Raw genomic sequence first — 23,437 nt, forward strand, 5'->3', positions numbered from 1 at the left:
CAATGCTGCCTCTCTTTTTAAATTTAGATATGTGGCTTTCTATTCCATCATCTAAGTCATTAATAAATACAGTGAAAACTTGAGGCCCCAACACAGATCCTTGCGGGATACCGCTAGTCACATCCTGCCAATTAGAGTACCTGCCCATTATCTCTACTCTGTCTCCTTTGACTCAGCCAATTTTCAAACCAGGTCAATAACTCGCCTTCAATTCCATGGGCTTCAACTTTAGCTAACAATCTTTCATGACAGACTTTATCAAATGCCTTCTGGAAATCCATACACATAACATAAATAGACAATATCCTGTCCACTACTTAGGTCACCACTTCAAAAAATTCAGTCAGGTTTGTCAGGCATAACCTACCCTTTACCAGTCCATAATAAAAGCAAAATACTGCAGATGCTGGAAATCTGAAACAAAAAAAAAGTGCTGGAAAAACTCAGGTCTGGCAGCATCTGTGGAGAGAGAAGCAAAGTTAATGTTTCAGGTCTGTGACCTTTCATCAAAACTGCTTCTGAATCTTTCAAAATCTTTGATACCTCGTGAAAAAATCTACAGGAGATCAACTAGTAAATATTAGAATGTATAGACATCCTCATGATTAAAATTGTGACATTTTAATGATTACCGTTTAGCACTGTGTAAACCTAAGTGTGTTTCATGTTTGATATTGCACATATATTGCAATAAAAAGTGTGTTCTCTTACCCCCAAGCTCCCCATCAGACATAAAAAGAGACTAGCAGAGAACTACGCTTTTAAATAATACGAGAATGGTTCCAAAGATGAAGGGAGTTCAGTTCCATAGCTAGATGGGAGAAGTTGGTCTCCTTCAATAAGAAAAGGTTGAGAGGAGATTTGTTAGAGGTGCTCAAAATCATGAGGGGGCTAGGCAGAGTAGATGTTCCCAATGGCAGAAGGGTTGAGAACCAGAGGGCACTGATAGAAGATGATTGGCAAAAGAACCAATGGCGACATGAGGGAAAACATTTTTTATGTAGTGAGTGGTTATGATTTGGAATGCACTACCTACCTGACAGCATGGTGGAGGCAGATTCAATCAGGACTTTCAAAAAGAATTGGATAAGCACATGAGAAAAATTTGCAGGGCTACAGGGAAAGGGTGGGAGTATGAGACTAGCTGAGTTGCTCTTGCAGAGAGCTGGCAGACACGATTGGCTGAACAGCCGCCTCCTAGAGCATGGCTACCCGACCCGAACCCAACGGGACCCGACGACATGTGTCTGGTTCGGGTCGGGTTGCTCTTTGGGGTTCAGCATTCGGGCTCGGGTCGGGCCGGGTCGTACACAGTGATATCCAGGACGTCAAGGCGAGAAACATTTCACACTAGTCTGCAGTGAGCTATTCCATCCAAGCTAGAGCACAACCTCTTTAATATAATCAACTTTATTCCGGTGGTCGGGTCAGACTTGGAAAAAAATGAAAGGCTCGGGCAAGGTCGGGCTCAGGTTGGGATGTGGTTCTGTCGGGCTCAGGTCGAGTTTCATTTGCAGACCTGAGCAGGCCTTTACTGCCTCCTGTGCTGTCACCATTCTATGTTTCTGATTATTTACATTAAGGAATACAAACTGAACTCATTAACTAGGATACCTTCTTGATATCGAACTGGACAGATTTAATAAGAATGACGTAAAAAAAAAAAAGTCCAATGTTGTACCATATTTAATGGTGTGTTATATCTCCATTATATATGGTGTTATGTAAATTCACTATGGATTGAATCCTACCTTTACAGGGAAGTCCAAACTGTGCTTTAATTGAGAAACCTATTGTGTGCATGTGTGTTTGTTTATTAGGTATATCAAAGCAGGATCAGAGTTGACGTGGGACTACAGATATTCAAGGGGAAGCATGCCCGAAGAAGAAATTCCGTGTCTTTGTGGGTCTGTCAATTGCAGGGACTGTATAGTGTGATACTTTTATTGCGATTCGAAGTTTATCATCGTAGGGTTGAGAAATGCAAGTGTGATGCTCTAAATCTCACCAGCAAAGGCACCTCCATTCACCGGGAACCCAAATGAGAATATAAGCTCACATGTCAGGTTTAAATTAATATGATTCTGCAAACCCCATATTTTGAGCTGCTTAAGTTTAGGTTGGACAACGAATAACAGTTCTGTATTTTTTAAAGTTATGAAACTTTACTATCTTGTATCAGAAACATTAGTTTTTGCAATTTGAATGTTGAAGTTAATTGAATTTACAGATCTTGTCATTGCCATGAGATATTTCTGACTTTAGACACAGCGCACAGAAAAGTAACATTTTTATGTGGACTAAAGGCATTGCTGAGTTGTTGTACTAAGCCTTACACACCAGAAGGTCCCAGATTTGATTCCTGGTTTGTAATAAGTTAGCCGATCTCAGCTGTTGGCGCAGTACAATTTTGACCTCTACCTCCTAGGCTGGAGGGAGAAAATCTTGAGTGGTGGTCACACTTCTGAGTGTTGTTCAGCGATCCATATGAATCCCCTTTCACTCCTGTCCCACCCCCAAACTATAGTCAAATAACCTAGAGATCATCACTATCTCAATTTACAAAAGAAGCACAGCCATTTTGGCAAGGTACGAGACTGCTTTCCATGCACGTGGATCAGTCTCTATCGTTCAGGAGATAAGGAGAGAAGATGGGTGGATGAAGAAATTTTGTGATTAAAATTAGTGACATTGAATGAAATCCAAACTGCTGGCACAAGGCCACAACACACCATCAATTGAGGTTGCAGGTTCCAGAGAAACACCGTCCAATATCAATGATTGTTTTCTGCAGTTGCTTTGGTGGTATATGGGCCTTGTCCATCTACAGGCATAGGAACACTTTGAGGATATGTGCCATTCCACTATTTTCCATTTGTTTACCACTTCCTTTTGGTTTTGAGTCGGCACTCTGCAACAGAGAAAAGGAGAAAAACCTAGAAAGCCTCGTCTTGAAGTAGCAGATGCTCCTAATGCTGATTGCCATGTTTGTGGAGAGTAATTGGTTGTGTAATGGACAATGGACTGAGACCCGTCTAAACAGGAGCTGAAATGTGTATCAACATTTTTTTGAATGTTTGATAATTAAACCCTTAAATGAAGGCCTCACCCATTAAAAATGTAAATATTTCACCGTAAAGGTCATAGGCTCATATCTGCTGCTAGTTTTCACTAACCAGACGAACTGGAATATTTTGTTTTCATACGTACTTGGTATAAAATGTACACTTGCGTTTTCCTTAAGTTAAACTATCTACAGTGCACCAAGAAATTCTTAAAGGTGCGTTCTGGTTGGCTCTTTATCTAATTGTGTTTCTATTTTTTCAAATCAAATGCAAAATATCATTTATATAAATAAGTTTCTATTTTACTTTGGAATTGTTTTCTAATTCTTGGTTTTTAAGTGCCGGTTTGTAATAGAGCATCTTTTTTAAAAAAAAACTCAGCTGTGGTGTGTTATGGGTATACAGTTATTTGTATTAGAACTTCTCCTTGCAAACATTACACATGAGTAGATCTTTCCTACATTACACTTCAAAAAAAAGTAATACATTGGTGGCAAAGTGCTTTGGAACTTCCTGGGTTCATGAAAGGCACTATATAGATGTAAGACAAAAACAAAGTGATGGAAGTGCTCAGCAGATCAGGAGGTATTGGTGGAAAGAAAAACAGAGTTAACGTTTCAGGTCTGTGACACCTTTCATCAGAACTGAATATAATTGTAAGTTTTTTTTTAAACCTGATAAATTATAATTGCTGAGTTCACATTGAAACCTAAGTGCCATACAAAACATGGTTCCTACACTCTCTGAAAGCTCCAGCACAGTGTACGTTACTACCTTGTCCTTGAAGTTACTAATGTTATCAACTATTTTCTCATGCGCTTTCTGTTCTGAAGATGCGAGTGTATTCAGTAAACTCTGGAGAAATGAAAGGTAAGCAGCATAGCTGTTGGGCTAACCTTAGTCTCCTTCATGTTCTGTCCCTCCTGTGTGTAGTATTTCTGTTTAATTTTTATTATCGATGTGTCTTTTTTAGTTTTGGTTTCATTTTTCTTAATCAAAACACTGTAGGGAATGTTTATGTTGAAAGATAAAAGACAAATAATATTTGCAAAACTGACTGAAAACCGATCGGTAAGAGCTGAAAAAAGGATATCTCTTATAAAACTGAACTTCATTGGGAGCTCTGAGAATGACCAAACATCAAAGCACATTCACCAAGTCAAACTGGAATTAATAATGGGGATTAGTTGTAAATTAGAATAGAATTTAAATTTGCAAAGTGCCTTTCACAACCTTGGGACGTCCGAGAGCACTTTATCGACAATTAAGTACTTTTGAACTGTAGTCGCTGTTGCTGTGTCGGAATATGATGCAGCCAATTTGCACAAATAAGGTTTCACAAACAACGAGGCAGTCAGTGGACAATTATGCTGTTTTGGTTGATGGACAAATGTTGGCGAGGACACTGGGAGAACTTCCTGCTCAGCTTTGAATTGGGCCATGGGATCTTTTACATCCACCTGAACAGACAGGCTGATCCTCAGTTTGACATTTCATCTGAAAGACGGCACCTCCTAAAAGGCATCACTTCCTTCATATGATACTGAAGTGCCAGTCGAGATTATGTATTCAGGTTTTGGAGCAGGGCTTGTTCCCAGAGGCAAGAGTGCTACAGCTAAGCCAAGACATACCCCAGCTACAGTATATCATGGATAAAGTAGAACAGGATGAAAGGTGATCTTTCAGGGGGATCAGCAGGCAGCTGAGCCATTATTAAGCCACAAACCATTTCTGCAGACCCCAGCACACCAACTGGAAATGGCTGAGGAGGGCTGCCTCCACAGGTTCTGGTCAGCTGGTTGGTAGAGACATGTTTTCCATTGGACCTAGATCTGAAAGCAACCTGCACTGTAGAAAAACACAATCATATGTAGTGCCAGCCTTGTGGTGTTCAAAGATATATCAAACAGTTAACTGATGCATAGGACAGCATTTCATCTAACAGAAGTGGGGCACAGCTGCTGTTGTCACTGCTGTTGCATTCCCCAAAAATGACAGTGCCATGACGCAGCCTGTGTCTAATGTGGGTATCACTTTTCAGCTCCTCATTTGTGCATTGCAATACACCCAGTGCTGCTTCTTCAAGTTCACCAACAGCATCTTCCAGGGTGTACACAGATGTACTGGTGCATTGAGATGTTGGCAAGAGGGCCCCAGGATACTATCTTGTTTTAGGCCACTGACTGTTAATTGGTGCAACTTGAGGCTTAGAAAAACAGATAAGTAACAGGTGTTACAAAGAGAGCTCCAAGAGATCTTCAAATGGAAAACTTTCAACATGATGATAGATATGTCTACGTGAGAGCCAGTGAGGAGGACAAGATAAAAGAGCAGGATGATGTGTTGGAGAGGGTTGTAGCTTCTTCCCCTACTTGCTCCTTATTATCATATTGAAGAATATAGAATTATAACTTGCAGCTTAAAGTACCTATGTGAGCATCATAAGCAATAAAGTAAGCTGTATGGTCATGTGAGGGAATGACAGGCCAGCAGTAAATGGGCATTTCTGGCATCTGTTGTTGAGCTATCTATCTAGTAAATGGTACTATTGGGTAAAATAAAAAGTAATAATTATACTTTGAGAGAAAGCAGAGGGATTTGGACTTCAGTTTAAAGGCAGCACCTCAAGTGGATCAGGGCATTAAAAAAGTCATGGAATATTTGATTTTATATATGTATTGGAAGGTATAAGAATACAGTCAGGATGTATTGATGAATGTATTTAAAACCTTGGTAAGACTGCAATTAAAGTTGTATGTGCTAACTTTAAATGTGTTTTGCATTATATGAAGTAAGTGAGTTTTTGTATGTAAGGGTGACTGCAGCTGGCCATAAAGGTACAAATTGAACAGTAAAATTGATCAAATGCAAGAGTTCAACACTTGAAGTTTAAAAAAATAAAACTATCCTCAAAGTTCTACATTATAGGAAGGATATTGAGCCAATAAAATTGGTACAGCGCTGATTCACTAGAATAGGAAAATACAAATAAAAAGAATTGGAAAATCTTGGGCTTTATAGAGAAGTAGAAAAGGTACTGGGGTGATTTTAAAGCTTTAAATTTATAAAGCAATGGAACAGAGTAAATAGAAACACACTGTTCCAGTGATTAAGGAGCTAGAACAAGGTGGCATAGATGTAAGATTAAATGGGTCAGAGAGCAAGAGAAAATTTTAGAGGCTTGAGGCTGTAGAATGTACTGTCAGAGTTGATGATTGACGCAGAGGCTATGTCAACATTTAAAAATTGGTTAGATACGTGGTTGCCATAAAGTGATATGGGAGCAGGACAGATGCATAGGATTAGGATACTGCTTGTGTGAGGGATAAACATCAACATGGCATGGTTGGGCAGAATAGCCTGTTTCCGTGTTGTCATTTCTATATAATTTTGAGAGCAAAAGCATGGGAGAATGCAGTTAAAAGACATGAAGGGCTAGCATCAACAAACATGGGGGCCAAATACACAGATTCCTTGAAAGTGAGTACTGGTAGATAAAGCTATAAAAAGGCCAATAGAAGTTTAGGTTTTATAATTAGTGTACAAAAGTGAAGAAATTATGAATGTATACTAAACGTTAGATAAGCTATAATTAGAAATCAGTATGCAGTTTTGAGTGCTTCATTAGTGAAAGGGTATTAAAGTCAGCGACAGTCCACAATTACAAATCACTGTAATGATACAGGACTGAGGAACTATAACTGAGGAGAGACTTGTGATACCAGAACTTAGAGTAGGGAAGGCTAAGAGGGGACCTAATAGAAATTATTAAAATTGTGAAGGATTTTAATAAAAAGGAAATGGCTATTTCCTGGAGTTGGGAGTCAATGACAAGAAGTCATCAATTTAACATTATCACTGAAAAGAGGGGAGAGAGATTGGGGGGGGGAATTCATATTGGAGCATAGAATGTTTTCCGAAGGGGTGGTTGAGACTGAGGATTTATCCTTTAAGGAAGAATTTGGAGAAATATTTCAAACAGAAGATACCAGTCTATGGGGAAATCTAATTCTTCATTTTTTTAACACCTTGTTCAGGGCGTTAGAAATATCAGTTAGAGAAAATGGAATGGCAGATTAATTTTTTTCCCCAGAAGTGCTTTGTGAGATTTGATTGATGTGCACTTTATAAATAAAAAAAATTATTGGGAGATTCTCATGATTGATTTTCATTAGTAGTTTCTCATTAGCGGTATTCTAGATACTTACTTTGCATTTGAATTGTATGTTCCCTACCTCTTTGGCTCAAAGTAAAACGGGAGCAAATCGGAACTGTAAAGAGGGGGGTCTGGGGTTGTTGGAGCTGCCTCTGGAATCTGACATCACTGGGAGTGTGCTCCTGGCTGGGCACTGAAGAGAGCGGGTTGAGGATTAGGGACCTTTGAGTGCAGTCCTGGCACCAGAAAGCACTTGTTTTTGGTATTGCCTTTATTCCTTGACAACTTCTAACTACAAAGACTGAACTGCAGTTTAGCTTCCAGTTCAAGGCACAGACCTGCACCTTACAGTCTCCCATTTAAAACCTTCACTGATTGTCTCTCGTCCCCTCTATCCTGTCTCTCGTCCCCTCTATCCTGTCTCTCGTCCCCTCTATCCTGTCTCTCTCCCCCTCTATCCTGTCTCTCTCCCCCTCTATCCTGTCTCTCTCCCCCTCTATCCTGTCTCTCTCCCCCTCTATCCTGTCTCTCTCCCCCTCTATCCTGTCTCTCTCCCCCTCTATCCTGAGTATTAATAGGAAATGTTAATGTTAATCCCATTCAGGGATTTTTTTTTAGTAAGCTTGTCAACCACATTAACTACCCCCTCTCCCACAGGTATATTCTCCAGTTGGCACGTAATGCTGGATTCACAAATCCTCACTTCAAGTAAGTGTAATGCTCACTTTAAGCTACCATTCCATATCTAAAGCACTCTGGTACTTCATCTAAATCCTGAAACATAATTCCCACCTCTGCTGTTCTGTGACCCTTGAGAGCTACGTTTAGCTTAAGAGTAGCATTTCTTAACATAAATCATAGCAAGCCCCTCCCTTGGAAGCATAGTCAGAAATGTGATATACACCAGGAAAGTAGGAACAAAGAACAGAAATTAGCGAAGAGTAAATTTATAACAAGGAGAGAGTAATATCAGGTGGGATGGATATACAAATTACAGGGGCTCTTGGCAATTTTGATGTGATGACTTTATTTTTTCATTTTTAAATGTGGACATGTTTTGAGAATGAATGTATTTTGTTGTAGGCAAATAAACATTTACAGTTCCTTTGCTATTTTAATTGCAGTACATCTATCTATTGGACTGGTAATTTGGAAATTTTTAAAAATACTGCATTTTAATGAAACATTGAAACAAAGTTAATATTACAACTTTAATTTGGTGTTTGTCATTTAAGCTTGAATTGTAAGTGGAGAATGGGACTATGATCATTCAGTAATGTCACCCTCATAGCAACAAGTTTAACATTGAAACCAAGAAGTGGCCCAAAAAGGCTGTTTACTGTAGACTTAATAAAAGACATTGCAGCAAAAATAAACCACTTGTGTTTTTCCATTGCCTTCTTTCACCATGATACTGAAAGAAGCTTAATTTTTACACCTATTCAATCATGTTGGTTTTAAGGGTGAATTATGATCACGATTGCAAAGTTATTTGCATGAAATAAGAATGTTAAAACCACAGGCTAATAAAGCATTGATATTTAGCATATTAGTCATATCTAAGGAGAGGTCAGACAAAAATGGAATCGTTCTGAAAGGATAGTGTACCTTACATACGAATTAGGAGCTGGAGTAGGCCCCTTGGCCCCTCAAGCCTACTCCGCCATTCATAAGATTAGATTAGATTAGATTGGAGATACAGCACTGAAACAGGCCCTTCGGCCCACCGAGTCTGTGCCGACCATCAACCACCCATTTATACTAATCCTACACTAATCCCATATTCCTACCAAACATCCCCACCTGTCCCTATATTTCCCTGCCACCTACCTATACTAGTGACAATTTATAATGGCCAATTTACCTATCAACCTGCAAGTCTTTTGGCTTGTGGGAGGAAACCGGAGCACCCGGAGAAAACCCACGCAGACACAGGGAGAACTTGCAAACTCCACACAGGCAGTACCCAGAATCGAACCCGGGTCCCTGGAGCTGTGAGGCTGCGGTGCTAACCACTGCGCCACTGTGCCGCCATAAGATCATGGCTGATCTGATTGTAACCTCGATTCCACATTCCTGCTTATTCCCAATAACCTTTCACCCCCTTGCTTATCAAGAATCTGTCTACCTCAACAATATTTAAAGACTCTGCTTCCACTGCCTTTTCTTATGTTTCAAACAAGTCACCGCTTTAAAGTATGCATGAGTATTTAAACCGCAATGGTTTAGTATCAGATGTTAAAGCAATCATAACTAATGTGGAAATGATTTTCATCCTAAAGCAGGAGAGTTGATTTCTCAGAAACCATTTTACATGTTCAGTCAGGAAAAAAGTGTTCTTGATTAGAGTTGCCCTGGAGATGCCCATGGAAACTCCTTGCTCACTTCAACAAATAGCTCTTTGTATTCTTCATTGTTATGGAGATATATGAAAAGGCTGCATCAAAGAGACTGTGTTATTTATGGTGGTCTGAATGGTCACTTAATACATTTTTATTTGAGAGCAAGACATCCAATTTGGACAATGAAGTTTCAGATAAATTCCAAATCGAAGGATTACAAATGTAGCACTTGTTTTCTGAAAGCACTTTGTGTTAGTGGTGTAATAAGGATTATAAATCTTTTTGCACATCCTTTCAGTACACAAGTTTGAGGAGTGGAGAGGGAAGAAGCTGCTTCTGAATCTTCTGGAATGTTTCAATGCAGTTCCAGATGGGGATAAGTGAGGGAGATTCATATGCTACGAGTGTGAGATGGGATCTGAATTTCTTTCATAGAAACAACATTTGCTTTTTTCTTAGTTTTAAGTATTGCTAGGTTCCCCTCCAGCCGCGAGGAGATGTCCTTTAACCCTGGCACCAGGCAGGCAACACAGCCATTGGAGCTCTCCGTCACGGTTGCAGAAAACAGTATCTATCCACCAGACTAGACTGTCTCCTATCACTACCACATTTCTCTTCACTCTCCCCACTGGAATGGCATCTTTCACAGTGCCATGGTTAGTCTGTTCATCCACCTTGCAGTCCTTCTCTTCATCCACACGGCTAGCAAGAACCTCGTACCTGTTGGACAAGGTCAGAGGCTGAAGCTCCTCCATCACTACATGCTGATTTCCCCCTACCTGCGTCACACGAACATGCAAATTAGGAGCAGGAGTAGGCCACTAGGCCCTTCAAGCTTGCTCCGCCATTCAATTACTCCACATTTCCACCTACCCCTGATCACCTTCCACCCCCCTTCCTTATCAAGAATCTATCTAACTCTGCCTTAAAAATATTCAAAGACTCTGCTTCCACCACCTTTTGAAGAAGAGAATTCCAAAGACTCACGAGCCTCTGAGAGAAATAATTTTTCCTCATCTCTGTCTTAAATGGGCGACCCCTTATTTTTGAACAGTGACCCCTAGTTCTAGATTTTCCCACAAAGGGAAGCATCCTTTCCACATCCACCCTGTCAAGACCCCGTAGGTTCTTATATGTTTCAATCAAGTCGCCTCGCTCTTCAAAATTCCAGCGGATACTAGCCGAGGCTGTCTAATCTTTCCTCGTAAGACAGCCCACCCATTCCTGGTATTAGTCTAGTAAACCTTCTCTGTACTGCGTCCAATGCATTTACATCCTTCCTTAAATAAGGAGACCAGTACTGTACACAGTAATCCAGATATGGTCTCACCAATGCTCTGTATAACTGAAGCATAACCTCCCTACTTTTGTATTCAATTCCCCTCACAATAAACAATAACATTCTATTAGCTTTCCTAATTGCGTGCTGTACCTGCATACTAACCTTTTGCAATTCATGCACTAGGACACCCAGATCCCTCTGCATCTCAGAGCTCTGCAAACTCGGCGGCACAGGGCGCAGTGGTTAACACCACAGCTCCAGGGACCCGGGTTCGATTCTTGCGGAGTTTGCAAGTTCTCCCTGTGACCGCGTGGGTTTTTGCCGGGTGCTCCGGTTTCCTCCCACAGCCAAAGACTTGCAGGTTGATAGGTAAATTGGCCATTGTAAATTGCCCCTAGTGTAGGTAGGGAATATGGGATTACTGGAGGGTTAGTATAAATCGGTGGTTGTTGGTCGGCACAGACTTGGTGGGCCGAAGGGCCTGTTTCAATGCTGTATCTCTAAATAAAATTAAAAAATTTAAAAAATAAAATAAAATAAAACTCTCACCATTTAGATAATATGCTTTTTTATTCTTCTTGCCAAAGTGGACAATTTCACAATTTCCCCACATTATGCTCCATTTACTAAGTCTTTGCCCACTCGCTTAACCTATCTATATCTGTTTGTAGCCTCCTTGTGTCCTCGTCACAAGTTACTTTCCTACCTGTGGCATCAGCAAATTTAGCAACCATGCCTATGGTCCCTTCATCTAAATCATTTATATAAAATGTAAAAAGTTGAACCTGGCACAGATCTTTGTGGCACACCACTTGTTACATCTTGCAAACCAGCAAATGACCCATTTATGCCTACTCTCTGTTTCCTGTTAGCTAGCCAATCTTCTATCCATGCCAATATGTTACACCCTACGCCATGAGCTTTTATTTTCCGCAATAGCTTTTGATGTGGCACCTTATCAAATGCCTTCTGGCAATCTAAGTACAATACATCCTTTGGTTCCCCTTTATCCACAGCACATGTAACTCCCTCAAAGATCTCCAATAAATTGGTTAAACATGATTTCCCTTTCACAAAACTATGTTGACTCTGCCAGATTACCTTGAATATTTCTGAATGTTGTGCTATAACGTCTTTAATAATAGCTTCTAACATCTTCCTTAAGACAGATGTTAAGCTAACTGGCCTGTAGTTTCCTACTTTCTGTCTCCCTTTTTGAATAAAGGAGTTACATTTGCTATTTTCCAATTTAATGGGACCTTCCCCGAACCTAGGGAATTTTGGAAAATTAAAACTAACGCATCAACTATCTCACTAGCCACTTTTTTTTGACACCTGAGGATGAAGTCCTTCAGGACCCGGGGATTTGTCAGCCCACAGCTCCAACAGTTTGTTCAGTATCACTTCCCTGGTGATTGTAATTTTCTTGAGTTCCTCCCGCCCTTCCATTTCCTGACCTACAGCTAATACTGGGATGCTACTTGTATCCTCAAAAATGAAGACCGATGCAAAATATCAGTTCAATTCATCTGCCATCTCCTTATTATCCATTATTAATTCCCCACACTGACTTTCTGTAGGACCAATGCTCACTTTAATAAGTCTTTTTAAAATATCAATAGAAACTCTTATTATCTGTCTTTATATTTCTAGCTAGCTTTCTCTCTCACTCTAATTTTACCTTCCTTATCAACCTTTTCATCATTCTTTGCTGTTTTTTATATTCTGTCCAATCTTCTGACCTGCCTCCCATCTTTGCACAATTATAGGCTTTTTCTTTAAGTTTGATACTATCTTTAACTGTTTTAGTTAACCACAGATGGCACACCCTCCTGTCCCTGATCATTGACCATCTCTAATGGTCTCCCTACACTAAGAGGTGTGACTGCCTCCTGGAACAAAGTGTCCAGGTAACTCTCCCCCTCCCTGATGCTCCGCAATGTCTGCAACTCAGTCTCCAGCTCAGCAATTCTGAACTGAAGTTGTGCAAGCTGCAGACACTTACTGCAGACATGGTTGTCCGGGATTGCAGTGCATTCTACAGATACCCACATTTTGCAGTTGCAGCACACTACCGGCCCTGTCATTTCTGTACAACCTTATTTTTTAATTAGTCAATTAGTTAATGATTCAAGCTGAAGTAATGGATAATTGCACACACCCACTGTTAGAGTGGAATTGACTAAAATGAACCACTCGATGCTCAGGTCTGTTCCAATCGTCAAAAGGTTTATTTTACACCGGTGGGGAGTAAGACGCTGTGCTTACCATGCGCTTCTCCACTGAACAAAGGAAAATCCAGAACGGGTATACAGTTATTCAGCCCGTCCCGGCTAGACATAATCCAATCATAACGGTTATTGATTACATTCATTACCAATAAAATTATTAATTATGCATCATGTGGTTGTGGGGATACCTCATGGTACGCCCCTGACCATCTCAGCTTGTTTACCAAATCCCCTTATCAACTATCCTTGAGTCTTCACAATTAATCCTTTTACCTCTATCAGGCCTGCATTCCTAGTTGCTTTGTGTAGTTCGCAATTAGACAGAGCAGCTGTCTTATGCACTGATATGGGGGGCCCTCCTTGGTCAGGCTGATTGCCTGTGCTAAGCAATACCATGCTCAAAGCTGCAAACTAACTAACTTGTCCCACAATGTCTTGGGTAAATACTCCATTTTGTAACAATATGTAGCTACACTTACTTCTTGTACATATGTGTACATTTATTTAGCTGCATCGGCCACAATTTTTCCCCCTACACCTACCTTGGAGTCAAAGGAAGAAGACTGATCAGCTGCGGGAGGCTGAAAAAGATAGGAAAAGGAGCCCCTCTTTCCCCTTCTGCACTTAATTCCCACGTGCACCAAATTTCCAACTTCACTCTGGCAAATGTTTCACTCAGGCAACTATTTCTTCTCACTGTGTCCCCTCGCTGCCTGTCAGTACAGGACATACCTGGGCAATTTTCCACATTGCCAGGTAGATGCCAGTGTTGTAGCTGTATTGGAACAGCTTGGCTAGGGGCGCGGCTACTGAATGTTGTCAGTGCCTATAGCCTTTGAAGCATTCAGTGCCTTCAGTCGTTTCTTGATATCAAGTGAAGTGAATCGAATTAGCTTAAAGCTGGCATCTGTGAAGCTGTGGACCTCAGGAGGAAGCCGAGATGGATCATCCACTTGGCACTTCTGGCTGAAGATGGATGCAAATGCTTCAACCTTGTCTTTTGCACTAATGTGCTGGGCTCCCCCATCATTAAGGATGGGAACATTTGTGGAACCACCTCCTCCAGTTAGTTGTTTATTTGTCCACCACCATTCATGACTGGATGTGGCAGGACTGCAGAGCTTAGATCTGATCTGATGGTTGTGGGATCACCTAGCTCTGGCCATTGCATGCTGCTTATGCTGTTTGGCATGCAAGTATTCCTGGGATGTAGCTTCACCAGGTTGACACCTCATTTTGAGATATGCCTGGTGCTGCTCCTGGCATACCCTCCTGCACTCTTCATTGAACCAGAGTTGATCCTCCAGCTTGATGGTAATGGTAGAGTGCGGGAATATGCTGGGCCATGAGGTTACAGATTGTGGTTGAATCCAATTCTCCTGCTGCTGTTTGAAATCTATCCCATTTAGCACAGTGGTAGTGGTACACAACATGATGGAGGGTATCCTCAATGTGAAGACGGGACTTAGTCTCCACAAGGACTGTGTGGTGGGTGATCACTCCGACCAATATTGTCATGGGCAGATGCATTTGTGACAAGCAGATTGGTGAGGACGAGGTCAAGTATGTTTTTCCCTCACCACTTGCCACAAACCCAGTCTAGCAGCTATGTCCTTTAGGACTCGGCCAGCTAGGTCAGTAACGGTGCTACGAAGCCACTCTTGGTGATGGACGTTGAAGTCCCCCACCCGGGGTACATTCTACATCCTTGCCACCCTCATTGCTTTCTTCAAGTGTGTTCAACATGGAGAAGCACTGATTCATCATCTGAGGGGGGGGGGGGGGGCAGTAGGTGGTAATCAGCAGGAGGTTTCCTTGCCCATGTTTGACCTCCTGACTCTATACCACTGTGCTGCCACTTCTGCTGGGTCTGTATTGCCAGTGGTACAGGACATAGCCAGGGATGTGATGGCAGTGGCTGGGACATTGTCTGTAAGGTATGATTCCATGAGTATGACTATATCAGGCTGCTGTTTGACTCTCCCAACTCTGGATCAAGCCCCCCAGATGTTAGGAAGGAGGACTTTGCAGGGTCGACAGGGCTCGGTTTGCCATTTCCGGTGCCTAGGTCAATATCAGGTGGTCCATCCCTTATTGCTTTTGTAGGGGTTTGATGCAACTGAATGGCTTGCTAGGCCATTTAAGAGTCAACCACATTGCTGTGAGTCTGGAGTGGCATGTAAGCCAGAGTAGGTAAGGACAGCAGATTTCCTTCCCTGAAGGGCATTGGTGAACCAAATGGGTTTTTAGGACAATCAACATGGTTTCATGGCCATCATTAGACTAGCTTTTAATTCTAGATTTATTAATTGAATCCAAATTCCACCTTCTGCCATGGTGGGATTCGAACCCATGTCCCTGGAGCAAAACACTGGGTATCTGGGTTATTAGTCCATTGACAATGCGACTACACCATTGCCTCCCCTAAATGAAGGGCCTGGACAGAGTAGACAGGGAGATACTGTTCCTACTCATGAAAGGATTGAGAATGAGAGGGCATAAATTTGAAGTAATGGGTAAGAGAAGCAAAAGCGACGTGAGAATTTTTTTTTTTCACACAACAAGTGGTTAGGATCTGGAATGCACTGCTTGAGAATGTGGTGGAGGCAGGTTCAATTGAAGCATTCAGAAGGGAATTATAGAGTTATATGAAAAGGAAGAATGTACAGGGTTACAGGGAGAAGGTGGGGGAATGGAACTGAGGGAATTGCTCTTTTAGAGAGATGGTACTGACACAATGGTCCACACGGTCTCCTCTGCACTGTAACTATTCTGTGATTCCATGAGAAAACAGTTACAATAAGTCTCCCCAGATACAGAGGGAAAGGACAGTATTCGTGTGTTGGGTGGACTAGCTTTAGACACACTTCAAAGAGTAAGAAGAAACTGGACTTCTTTTGGGGCAGTTTTCTGGGTGTTTGGAATGAGTGATTTCTATTTGTGTGAGGAGATAGAGAAATCAATAATATTGATAGCTTCAGCCTTGGTCTGCATTTATGAGAAATAAGTAATTAGCTGTTGGGTTTATTTGTGAGACATCAGTAAATTCTTTTTGAAAAATTGAAAAATAACATTGTTTTCATTGGCTCAATGATCAACATGGAGGAGATACACTATTGGCTATCACAGGTTTTGTGCACTGGGTTATGACTAAGGAAGTTGTTGATTGTAGAGTGAAATCAGTAAAGTTTAATCAGGTTCAATAAATGGAGGAGGTCATTGATATAAAACAGGGTTGTCCAACATACGGCCCGTGGGCCAGAGTCCAGCCCGCCAAAGTTTTCCATCCAACCCACAGATGAAAACTGTACTCGGCCGTTCTTCCTCTTTGCTGTGCAGTTTTTGCCCTCTGCCATTTGCTTTCAGCCTCAGGGATGTGAAATTTCCTCTATGGCTGACAATTGGCTGCCCCTGCTGTTTTCGTTGAGTGAGCACCTGCTGTAGTCCCCCTACTCCCCAGTCCTGTGGACAGAACCATAATCCAGGACTACAACTCCCAGAGAGCACCACCTGCTTGCTTGGTGGTTGGCTGTGGCCCGGCAGCATGACCCCAGAGGTTAATGAGTGGAGTGGGTCGCAACAGAAACGGTAGTTACGGTCAGCCTGAGGAACCGACAGGATGCCGATTAAAGTGAAGGTGAACCCGAGGTTTGCGGCCTAGGCCCAGCAGGAGGGAAGAAGAGACACAGACAGAGAGAGGGGGGAGAGAGGGAAAGACACAGAGAGGGGGAGAGAAAGAGCAATCACGATCACTCCTGACAGATGGACATCTATCTGGAATTCTCTGCATTGCTACATCAGATGTGCAGGCAGGCATTGTCTATTTGTGCAAGCAAAAACAATGCCAGGTATCTCACTAATTCATTGTTCAACATTGTAAATTCATAAATTAGTCTTCTCATTTAAAGTTGGTTCTCAAAAATGCACATTTTTTGTTGTTTTGATTAATAAAATAAATTTCTAATGCCTTTATCCTTCTGAAATTTGCTCATCAGCCACCTGTGTGGGACAAAATTTGTAATGTGACCCCTCATGCAAAAAGGTTGGACACCCCTAACATAAACGGAGGAGAATTGGAGAGATGAGTATTAAGTTAATGAATGGAGTTAATGACTTGAAAACTATCATTTTATAAAACAGACTTTAGTAGTGATGTATAATTTACCAATGATAAGTAATTAGCTGAAATATATTGTCACTGTTGAAAATATAGTGGACATATATTAGGGTACAAAGATTTCTTGAGTTCACAAAGGCGAATATATAGTCTAACATCCCTCATGCAGCAAGTGATTATTAATTCTGCACTTGATCTTCAGCAATACAGAATTGAGAGAGAACTGAAATCCCAGTTTTTTTCCCCTTTTCTGTCCGTAATGTTTTTGATAAGGAAGATGTGCGTGTTTCTTAACCCGAGTGTACGGCCAATTTGAAAAACCAGCAGCACACTTTTTGTGGGTTTACATTCACCCCGAAAGTCTAACACTACGTTACTCACTCACCACTCACACACACACACGCACTTGAGAAAGAAAGCCATTAAGGAGGATCGTGTACTTTGACCAATTGCAAGCAAAGGAACAGTTCACAAGTCACATGATTTGGTTTGTCTTGGGGGAAAAGGCATGAGTTGCAGGCCCAGTGAAGAAGGTGTTTTCACTCCTGAAGTGTAGTTAAGTGGATTTGATAGCCAGAGTTGTTGCAGGATTCTCTCAAAGAGGTGGATTTTCAGCAGGTCACGAAGTTAGTACTTGTAGTCTTATTACTAGGGGGTCAGTTTTCAGTACCAGTGGACTTGAAAAGGAACAGGCTTGGAGATGTTACAGCCTCCAGTTCTTTTAAGGCATAATGGTACTGCCTTTTTCTGCTTTCTCTGATGCTGGTGATTTGCACACTGACCAGTTTTCTCCCTGGTGCTTGGAGCAATAAGATCTGATTAGAGGGGAGATGAAGAAAGAGTGGTGGGGGTCTGGAACTCACTGCCTGAAAGGGTGGTAGAGGCATTTAACCTCATCTCATTTAATAAAGGTGCTTGGATGTGCACCTGAAGTGCCATAACCTGCAGGGCGACGGACCAAATGCTGGAAAATGGGATTAGGCTGGGTGGCTCTTTTGTTTCTGGCTGATGCAGACACGACGGGCCAAGAGGCCTCTATCTGTGCTGTTAACTTTCTATGATTCTATGATCTGTTAACTGTGTTTAGTTTTGATCATGTGACCACATGATCAGTATTCCTATTGTTCACCCAGAATGATTTGAAGTTCGAAGCCCTGGGGGATGAATAGTGGCCACTCACACTTACTTATGATTTAACTGATTTCTTACAGCTCTCTTCAAGCTTGGAGACAGTGAGTCTAGGAGTCCATAGTTATTGAGTTTTGAATAGGACCACAAACAATAGGAGGTGTGAATTCCATAAATGGTTTCATCTTGATACTTTTAAAAAAATTTCATCTTGATACGTCCTTCCAAGGCAGACACTCCACCCATGGTCATTCAATAACAAAAGTCACCTGGCCCTTGATAACTGTCTAATGCAGCCCTTTTTATGTCCATTGTGGTTCACTTTTTTTTTTAAAATGGAAAATTCAGTTCAAGAAGATTCTATGCTGGATACAGTCCATGTTTAAAGTTATGAATAGGACATGCCTTTACTGGGCATGACACAAGGCATAACGTTTCACAAAAGGATATTAGGAGAGTTCCACAGATAGCTATGTGTGAATTTTCACTGGAGCTACTCCATGCAGAATTTTTGGTTTTATATGAACAAGAGTTTTATATGTTTACATCTACCGGGGAAACAACACCATCACTAGATCTTTACCGACCATCTCAGAGCTTTTTAAAAAATAGTGTAAAACACTATGCTTTATATAAAAAAACCCATATCATTAAAAGTAACTGTTATAAATATCTGTTGTGTTCCCAACACACACTCAGGGCTAACTGAAATGCTAGCAATTCTTGTTTTGTTATGCTGGTTGAAATCTTGCAGGGACTGATGATCTGTCTAAAACTCTCCATTACTATAAGGTGTGAAGCAGGCTGTCCTTATCTGGCCCATTGGTTTGCCTAAAATAGTGCATGCAATTGTCCAGTTAGGCAACAAGGGATTTGGACCAGCATGCGGCAGGTCAAGGTGACCTTGAATGTCGTGCCAACGGAGCCATCATCCATCCTCTCTCCAGCTTTGCTATCGGGGGAAGTCGAGGCTTCTTGGTCTATGCGGGGCAGCCCAGAGTTTGTTGCACCTGTGGCAAGTCTGGTCACGTGGGAGCTAACTGCAGCACAGTTGTCTGCAAGAACTGCAAGAAGGTCGAAGGACTGTAGACAGAGTAAGTGCTGCAACATGTGCGGTGCGGCAGTAACCTCTACAAAACCTGGCCCAAACGCTGCCTCAGTTATGCTCAGGCGGCAAGGTCCAAGGAAAGGCCGGGAGAAGGAATGGTGAATGCGTCTGGTGCTGAAAAGGAGACAAACAACCTTTTCCGCTGCGAGGAAAGTCTACCTGAGAAGGAGAAGAAAAGGGAGGCAGCTGCAACCAGTGACCCAACACCTAGCCCGTGCCCAGAAACCCCTCCTCTGCAGACAGAATCAATGGAGAAGGAGGCAGAAGATGGACAAACTGGTCAGTGGCAAGTGATAAAAAGGAAAACCACAAAGAAGAAACTTCCAAAAAAGGAACAGGCCACCACCCAACCCAGTGGCAAGAGGAGGCTACCGTCTGAATCAGACTATAGCAGCTCCTCCTCACTGGACGAGGAAGGGCCAGAACAACGGCACCTGCAAAAGAAGCGGCAGAACTCAAAGGAGCTGGAAGATAAAGCCCCCCGGGCACTGGAAGTTGTGATGGGCCCAACGCGCTCCAAACACTAAGTGCTGAACCCAGCGACATGCCCAGCGAGCCCCAGCTCCGGGACACCGAAAGCAAAGAAGCGCCTGGAGCACTCCAGCTCTGTGAAGCCGGGAGCAGTGATGTCTTCGAGGAGGAACAGAGGGGAAAGACACCAACAGCAAAGGACAGCCCAAGCCCTGCTCCCTACAAGACCCTCCCGATGTCACCCCAGCAGAACAAACCCACCATGAGAAACCAGGAGGGGTTTCTGACCCCAATGAATGTGAAACAGCTTGTGTACACTATGGGTATGCAGGAACATACCCAAGGACAACTGGTGTGGTAAGCAACACCTAACTTTAAAATGGGTATTAAGATTGCTTCAATTAATGTGCGTAGCATTAAATCCACTACGCGATATGTTTCAACCTTGGATTACCTTGCCAAATTCAAAGCCAACCTGTTGTTTCTGCAGGAGTGTGGAATCCCGAACCTCAGCACCTACAGGCAATGGTTGCGATGGTGGTCCCACGGGCCATCGATCTGGTCGGGGGGTAATGATTCCTGTTCCTCTGGCCTGAGTATTCTGCTGCGGGGAGGTAACTTCACCATCTCCGAAGTTAAGGAGGTGGTGGGCAGCCGCATCCTTGTAGCAGATGTAATGTACAACAATGCTCCGCTCCGGTTGATCAATGCGTACGCCCCAGTTCAATGCAGCGAGTGACTGACCACCTTCCAGCAGCTCCCACTGCTGCAGGCGATGTCCAGGCCAGTCATTCTAGGCATTGACTTCAACTGCATGATTAACGCTGCTGGACGATCCAGCAGTGACGACAGCAAGCTGGACACTACATCCAGATTCCTAATGGAAACAGTAAAAGATGCCAAGCTGTATGACGTCTTCAGCAAACCTGCAGACAGAGCACAGTGTAGATACAGCTGGTCCAAGATCAGACGGGTCTGCCTATTCCAGGATTGACTTCTTGTTTGTGTCCCGTGCTGTCACGGTCAGATCCACCAACATCAAGCCGGTGTTCTTCTCTAACCACTGCCTGTTACTGGTCAACTGTCACTTACAGGACAACCAGCGGGTTGGCAGGGGGACATGGAAGCTGAATGTTACACTGCTAACCCCAGAGAACATTGAGGAACTCAAAAGGGATTACAAAGGTTGGAGAACCGTGAAACCCATCTTTTGAATCTTCAGTTTACTGGTGGGAGGCGATCAAGGAGAACATCAAGAGGTTCTTTATCTTCAAAGCTGTTCAGAAGGCGAGAGAGAGAGACAGAGGGAAATGTCCCGACTCCAGCAAAGAATGCAAACTCTGCTCCGGCTGCAGTCGATGGGGGTTGAGGTCAAGAAGGATCTCCAAGAGGTGAAGAGCCAGCAGGCCTCGCTCTTTATCATGGAGGCCATCAAGGTCCAGAGTCCGCTCCATTGAGCAGGATGAGACGTGCTTACATTACTTCTTCCAAAAGGTACACAGAGAGAGCTCTGTGATCAGCAGCCTGAAGGAAGAGGATATCCGACATACTAAGGATCAGCAAATCCTTTTTTGCCGGGCTATAAGGCGTGAAGCCCACAGACAGCAGATCCTCCCAGTCCTTCCTGTCATCTATCACAGAGGTCTTAGATGACAGCATGAGGGAGAGACTGGACAAACTGCTAACTCTGGATGAGCTGACAAACGCTGTCAGGTCCTTCGAGGTGAGTAAAACTCCCGGAAGCAACAGCTTACCGGTTGAGTTGTTTTCAGCCCTGTGGGACTGGGTCGGCCCAGACCTGCTGGAAGTATATGAGAGTATGCTTCTGGCCGGCAGCATGTCAGAATCCATGAGGAAAGGCATCATCACCCTCATTTACAAGTAGAAGGGGGGGAGGGTGGAAATCAGAAATTGCGGCCCATCTCACTGCTTAATGTTGACTACAAGATTCTGTCCAAAGTCATCGCCAGTTAGGTCAAGTCTGCTCTGGAGTTGGTGATCCACCCTGATCAGACCTTACTAGACCCGGCAGGAAGATCTCTGATAGTCTCGCGCTACTCAGGGATATGATCGCCTATGTACGGGACAGGAGGGTGGACACCTGCCTCATCAGCCTGGACCAGGAGAAGGCTTTTGACAGGATATCGCACACCTACATGATGGACGTGCTCTCCAAAATGGGTTTGGGGAGGGAATCCGCAATTGGATCAAACTGCTCTACGCAAACATCAGTAACGCAGTCTCAATCAATGGGTGGGAATCAGAAAGTTTCCCGATCCAATCTGGAGTCAGACAGGGCTGTCCTCTCTCCCCAGTCTTGTTTGTTTGCTGTATCGAACCTTTTGCTGAGTCTATTAGGAAGGATGCGAGCATAAGAGGGGTGACAATCCCAGGCAGCGGAGGCACTCAGGTTAAAACCTCCCTGTACATGGATGACGTCGCCATCTTCTGCTCGGATACGCTGTCCATTCACAGATGAGTATCTGCAACCAGTTCGAACTGGCCTCGGGAGCCAAAGTTAACCACGGCAAGAGCGAGGCCATGTTCTTTGGGAACTGGGCTGACCGATCCTTTGTCCCCTTCACCGTCAAGTCAGACTACCTGAAGGTGTTGGGGATACGGTTCGGAAGGGCTGGGGCATGTGCCAAAACCTGGAAGGAGCGAGTAGCCAGGGTACGCCATAAACTGAGCATGTGGGAGCAGCGATCTGTCTCCATTATGGGTAAGAACCTGGTCATCAGGTGCGAGGCGCTCACATTGTTGCTGTACGTGGCGCAGGTCTGGCCCATACCCCACTCCTGCGCTGTGGCGGTCACCCGAGCCATTTTCCACTTTATCTGGAGATCTAAAATGGACCAGGTCTGGACGGACACGATTTTCAAACTTCTGGATAAGGGCGGGAAAAACGTGCCCAACGTCGCCCTCATCCTGATGACCACTTTCATGTGCGGCTGTATCAAGCTGTGTGTAGAGCCCCAGTACGCAAACTCCAAGTGTCACTACGTGCTGAGGTTCTATTTGTCCCCGGTGTTACGAAGGATGGGCCTGGTCACATTGCCGCGGAACACTCCATCCAGTTGGACTGTGCCGCACCACCTATCCTTCGTGGGAAAGTTTCTGCGGGAAAACACCTTTGACCACCAATCCATCAGGCAGTGGTCTGCACGGAATGTCCTCAAGGCCCTACGGGAAAAGGAGATGGTGGATCCTGTTGGATGGTTCCCCGAGCAGACTGCCATAGTCATTTAGCAGAATGCCTCATCACCAGAACTTTCAAACAAGCAGCAAGACGTAGCTTAGTGGTGGTGTGGGGTAGAGAGAGCTGAGCAATTCAGCAGTATGCAGGATTGCAAGTGCAAAAGAAGGATTTAAACTTGATGTATTTACTTGCAGTGTGTCTTGCTTGCTTATGCCATTGCTCAAGGGGAAAATATTAATGAGGATGCAATTGTCTTTTCCTCCAATGAATTAGATTTGAGTGTCCAAATGCTACCTCCTGTTACTATGCACATTTACTTTCATGTTCCGAGTGTGTGC

The 23,437-nt window shown here is 43.2% G+C and overlaps 1 protein-coding gene across 1 annotated transcript in view; it reads left to right on the forward strand.

Moving 5' to 3' along the window:
• The window catches only part of LOC137374157 (uncharacterized), a 214,612-nt gene that overhangs the window by 94,645 nt on the left and 96,530 nt on the right, over positions 1 to 23,437 (forward strand). The window contains exons 22-23 of the mRNA XM_068039937.1: positions 1,821 to 1,935; positions 4,074 to 4,136. Coding sequence (XP_067896038.1) covers positions 1,821 to 1,935; positions 4,074 to 4,136 — 178 coding nt within the window. The remainder of the gene's footprint in view (positions 1 to 1,820; positions 1,936 to 4,073; positions 4,137 to 23,437) is intronic.

The sequence above is a fragment of the Heterodontus francisci genome, chromosome 10, assembly GCF_036365525.1.
Source record: "Heterodontus francisci isolate sHetFra1 chromosome 10, sHetFra1.hap1, whole genome shotgun sequence".
Classification (NCBI taxonomy): domain Eukaryota; kingdom Metazoa; phylum Chordata; class Chondrichthyes; order Heterodontiformes; family Heterodontidae; genus Heterodontus; species Heterodontus francisci.